Source organism: Chelonia mydas, chromosome 1 (genome assembly GCF_015237465.2).
Source record: "Chelonia mydas isolate rCheMyd1 chromosome 1, rCheMyd1.pri.v2, whole genome shotgun sequence".
In the NCBI taxonomy this organism is placed as follows: domain Eukaryota; kingdom Metazoa; phylum Chordata; order Testudines; family Cheloniidae; genus Chelonia; species Chelonia mydas.
In genome coordinates this window covers 6,886,911-6,891,120 of record NC_057849.1, presented here as the reverse complement: position 1 = coordinate 6,891,120, position 4,210 = coordinate 6,886,911, and the positions used below count along the sequence as shown (strand labels likewise).

At 45.9% G+C, this 4,210-nt stretch overlaps 1 protein-coding gene across 1 annotated transcript; it reads left to right on the top strand.

Annotated features, from left to right (window-relative positions):
• Positions 1 to 1,991: 1,991 nt before the first annotated feature.
• On the top strand, positions 1,992 to 2,927 carry LOC119565171 (olfactory receptor 51G1-like). The gene has a single exon (XM_037889625.1). The coding sequence runs from the start codon at positions 1,992 to 1,994 to the stop codon at positions 2,925 to 2,927; it is 936 nt and encodes a 311-aa protein (XP_037745553.1).
• Positions 2,928 to 4,210: the final 1,283 nt, after the last annotated feature.

The following is a 4,210-nucleotide window of genomic DNA, read 5'->3' as shown; positions in this document are numbered from 1 at the left end:
GCCTACCTTGACGATGTGGCCATCTTTTCGGATTCCTGGGCAGGACACCTGGAACATCTACAAAAAGTCCTTGAGCGCATAAGGAAGGCAGGACTAACTCTTAAGGCTAAGAAGTGTCAAAGAGGCCTAAACAGAGTCTTACCTTGGACACCAGGTGGGTCAAGGAACTATCAGCCCCCTACAGGCCAAAGTGGATGTTATCCAAAAGTGGCCTGTCCCAAAGTCAAAGAAACAGGTTCAATCCTTCTTAGGCTTGGCCTGTTATTACAGATGATTTGTACCACAATACAGCCAAATCGCCGCCCCACTGACAGATCTAACCAAAAAGAAACAGCCAAATGCCGTTCAGTGGACCAAAGAGTGTCAGAAGGCCCTTAACCAGCTTAAAGCCACACTCATGTCTGACTCTGTACTAAGGGCCCCGAACTTTGACAAACCATTCCTAGTAACCACAGATGCGTCCGAGCGTGGTGTGGGAGCAGTTTTAATGCAGAAAGGACCTGATCAAGAATTCCACTCTGTAGTGTTTCTCAGCAAAAAACTCTCTGAGAGGGAAAGCAACTGGTCAGTCAGTGAAAAAGAATGTTACACCATTGTCTACACCCTGGAAAAGCTATGCCCATATGTTTGGGGACGGTGCTTCCACCTGCAAACCGACCATGCTGCGCTACAGTGGCTTCATAACACCATGGGAAATAACAAAAAAACTTATTCGGTGGAGTTTAGCTCTCCAAGATTTTGATTTTGACATCCAACACATCTCAGGAGCTTCTAACAAAGTAGCTGATGCACTGTCCCGTGAAAGTTTCCCAGAATCAACTGGTTAAAATCATCCTTGAGATGTGGAAAATATTGTTAGTCTTTATGTACTTGGTAGTATATTTAGAAGTGCATGTGTCTTATTAACTCTGTTTTTCCTAGAGCTCCAGGAAGAAATCCCAGCCAGCGTTTCACCCTAGCTGAGATTTGGGGGGTGTGTCATAAATATAAAGGGAAGGGCAAACCCCTTTAAAATCCCTCCTGGCCAGAGGAAAAATCCTCTCACCTGTAAAGGGTGAAGAAGCTAAAGATAACCTCGCTGGCACCTGACCAAAATGACCAATGAGGAGACAAGATACTTTCAAAAGCTGGGAGGAGGGGAAAAAACAAACGGTTTGTGTCTGTCTGTGCGATGCTTTTGCCGGAGACAGAACAGGAATGGAGTCTTCGAACTTAGTAAGCAATCTAGCTAGGTATGTGTTAGATTATGATTTCTTTAAATGGCTGAGAAAATAGCTGTGCTGAATAGAATGACTATTCCTGTCTGTGTGTCTTTTTTGTAACTTAAGGTTTTGCCTAGAGGGATTCTCTATGTTTTGAATCTAATTACCCTGTAAGGTATTCACCATCCTGATTTTACAGAGGTGATTCTTTTCTTTTTACTACTATTAAAAATCTTCTTGTAAGAAAAACTGAATGCTTTTTCATTGTTCTAAGATCCAAGGGTTTGGGTCTGTGTTCACCTATGCAAATTGGTGAGGATTTTTACCAAACCTTCCCCAGGAAGTGGGGTGCAAGTGTTGGGAGGATTTTGGGGGGAAAGACATTTCTAAACTACGTTTTTTCAGGAACCCAGATAAAGTTTGGTGGTGGCAGTGGAAGTCCAAGGGCAAAGGGTAAAATAATTTTGTACCTTGGGGAAGTTTAAACCTAAGCTGGTAAAAGAAAGCTGAGGAGGTTTTCATGCAGGTCCCCACATCTGTACCCTAGAGTTCAGAGTGGAGAAGGAACCTTGACAAAGGACTACAGGTCTTATCCAGTCTGGCAATGCCTATCTTCCTATTGGTGCTATAAATCCAAAACTATGTTTTTGCTGATCTTCCTTGAACTCCAGGGAGTCTCTAGAATTCCACTCAGAGCAGAATGATGTCTCAATAAATATCATCTAGTCTCCTGTTCTTTTTCCTTCCAGGAAGAAAAGTTCAAAATTCATCGGATCTGCCCAGTCCATTATGTCAGCTGTCAATGAAACCAAATTCAACCCTGCCGTTTTCTTTCTCACCGGGATACCTGGGAAGGAACACGTCCATTTCTGGATCTCTATCCCCTTCTGCTTAGTGTATGTTACTTCAATAGTAGGAAATTCACTCATTCTGTTTGTTATAAAAACAGATCCAAGCCTCCATGAGCCCATGTACATTTTCCTTTCCATGTTGGCCATCACAGACCTTGCCATATTGATAACCACCATACCGACGATACTGGGCATATACTTGTTTAACTCTAGGGAAATCAGCCTCAATGCTTGTTTTACCCAGATGTTCTTTATCCACTTTCTTGCAAAAATTGAATCCGCCATGCTCTTGATGATGGCCTGTGACCGCTTCACTGCAATCTGTAACCCGCTGAGATATGCTTCCATCTTAACCCTGCCGAGAATAGCCAAGATGGGGTTGGTGTTTGTGCTAAGAGGTGTGGCCGTAGCATTACCATTCCCCTTACTCCTGAAACAGTTCCAATACTGTCAAGCCAACATCCTCTCCCATTCCTACTGTCTGCACCAGGACATCATGAAGTTGGCATGTGCGGACATCACAGTCAATAACATCTATGGCTTGTTCGTTACACTCATAACGGTGTGGTTGGACTCTCTGCTCATCTTCCTGTCTTATGTGATGATCCTCAAAACAGTGCTGAGCATCGCATCCCACATGGAGTGCCTCAGGGCCTTGAACACCTGTGTCTCCCACCTCTGCGCCGTCCTGGTCTTCTACATGCCAGGGTTCAGCCTGACCTTCATACACAGATTCTGGAAGAGCTCTTCTCCCTTGCTTCAAATTCTCCTGGGCTACATCTACTTGCTGGGCCCACCCCTGATTAATCCAGTAGTGTACAGCGTGAAAAGCAAACACCTTCGTGCAAGGATAATTAGGGTGTTTGTCAAATGAATAGTCAGTTGATGATACAGGAGTTAAGAAAAACAGGGCATGGCCACCTATTCAATCCTGGACCCTTACGTGTGAGTCTACGGCCAAGTCTACACGATCTCCGATTGCTCTGCTGTCGACTCCGGAACTCCACCAGGGCCAGAGGCGGAAGCGGAGTCAACAGGGGAGCGGCGGCCAACGATCCAACGCCGCGAGGATGCGAAGTAAGTGATTCTAAGTCAATCTAAGATACGTCAACTTCAGCTATGCTATTCTCGTAGCTAAAGTTGCGTATCTTAGATCGATTCCGATCCCCCCAGTGTAGACCAGGCCTAGAAGAGCTACTGATTTCCACTCTTTAGAGAGAAGTTCAGATGGGGTGTAAGACACAGAGCAGTGGAAGTGGGGCTGTTCCCACTCGCTGGTCAGAGAGGACAGGGCACTGGGGGAAGGAGACCAAGGCAGGCAGCAGCATTTACAAAGTGACTGTGCTCGTGGAGAGCCAGGGGACTGGTGAGATGTTGGCCCATGAAGAGCCGTATCGGTGGCTGTTCCAACCTCAGAATTCCAGTCAATACAGTGAATCAAGAGAAGGGGTGTGGAGGCTGTTTCCCATTTCACCTGTCCTGTCACACTGTGCAAATCATACAGTCATAGAATCATAGAATATCAGGGTTGGAAGGGACCTCAGGAGGTCATCTAGTCCAATCCCCTGCTCAAAGCAGGACCAACCCCCAACTAAATCATCCCAGCCAGGGCTTTGTCAAGCCTGACCTTAAAAACTTCAAAGGAAGGAGATTCCACCACCTCCCTAGGGAACGCATTCCAGTGTTTCACCACCCTCCTAGTGAAAACGTTTTTCCTAATATCCAACCTAAACCTCCCCCACTGCAACTTGAGACCATTCCTCCTTGTTCTGTCATCTGCTACCACTGAGAACAGTCTAGATCCACCCTCTTTGGAACCCCCTTTCAGGTAGTTGAAAGCAGCTATCAAATCCCCCCTCATTCTTCTCTTCCACAGATTAAACAATCCCAGTTCCCTCAGACTCTTCTCATAAGTCATACGTTCCAGTCCCCTAATCATTTTTGTTGCCCTCCGCTGGACTCTTTCCAATTTTTCCACATCCTTCTTATAGTGTGGGACCCAAAACTGGACACATGACTCCAAATGAGGCCTCACCAATGTCGAATAGAGGGGAACGATGAAGTCCCTCGATCTGCTGGCAACGCCCCTACATATACATCCCAAAATGCCATTGGCCTTCTTGGCTACAAGGGCACACTGTTGACTCATATCCAGCT

Coding starts and splice junctions, on each gene's coding strand:
- LOC119565171 (XM_037889625.1), top strand. CDS start 1,992: ATGTCAGCTGTCAATGAAACCAAATTCAACCCTGCCGTTTTCTTTCTC.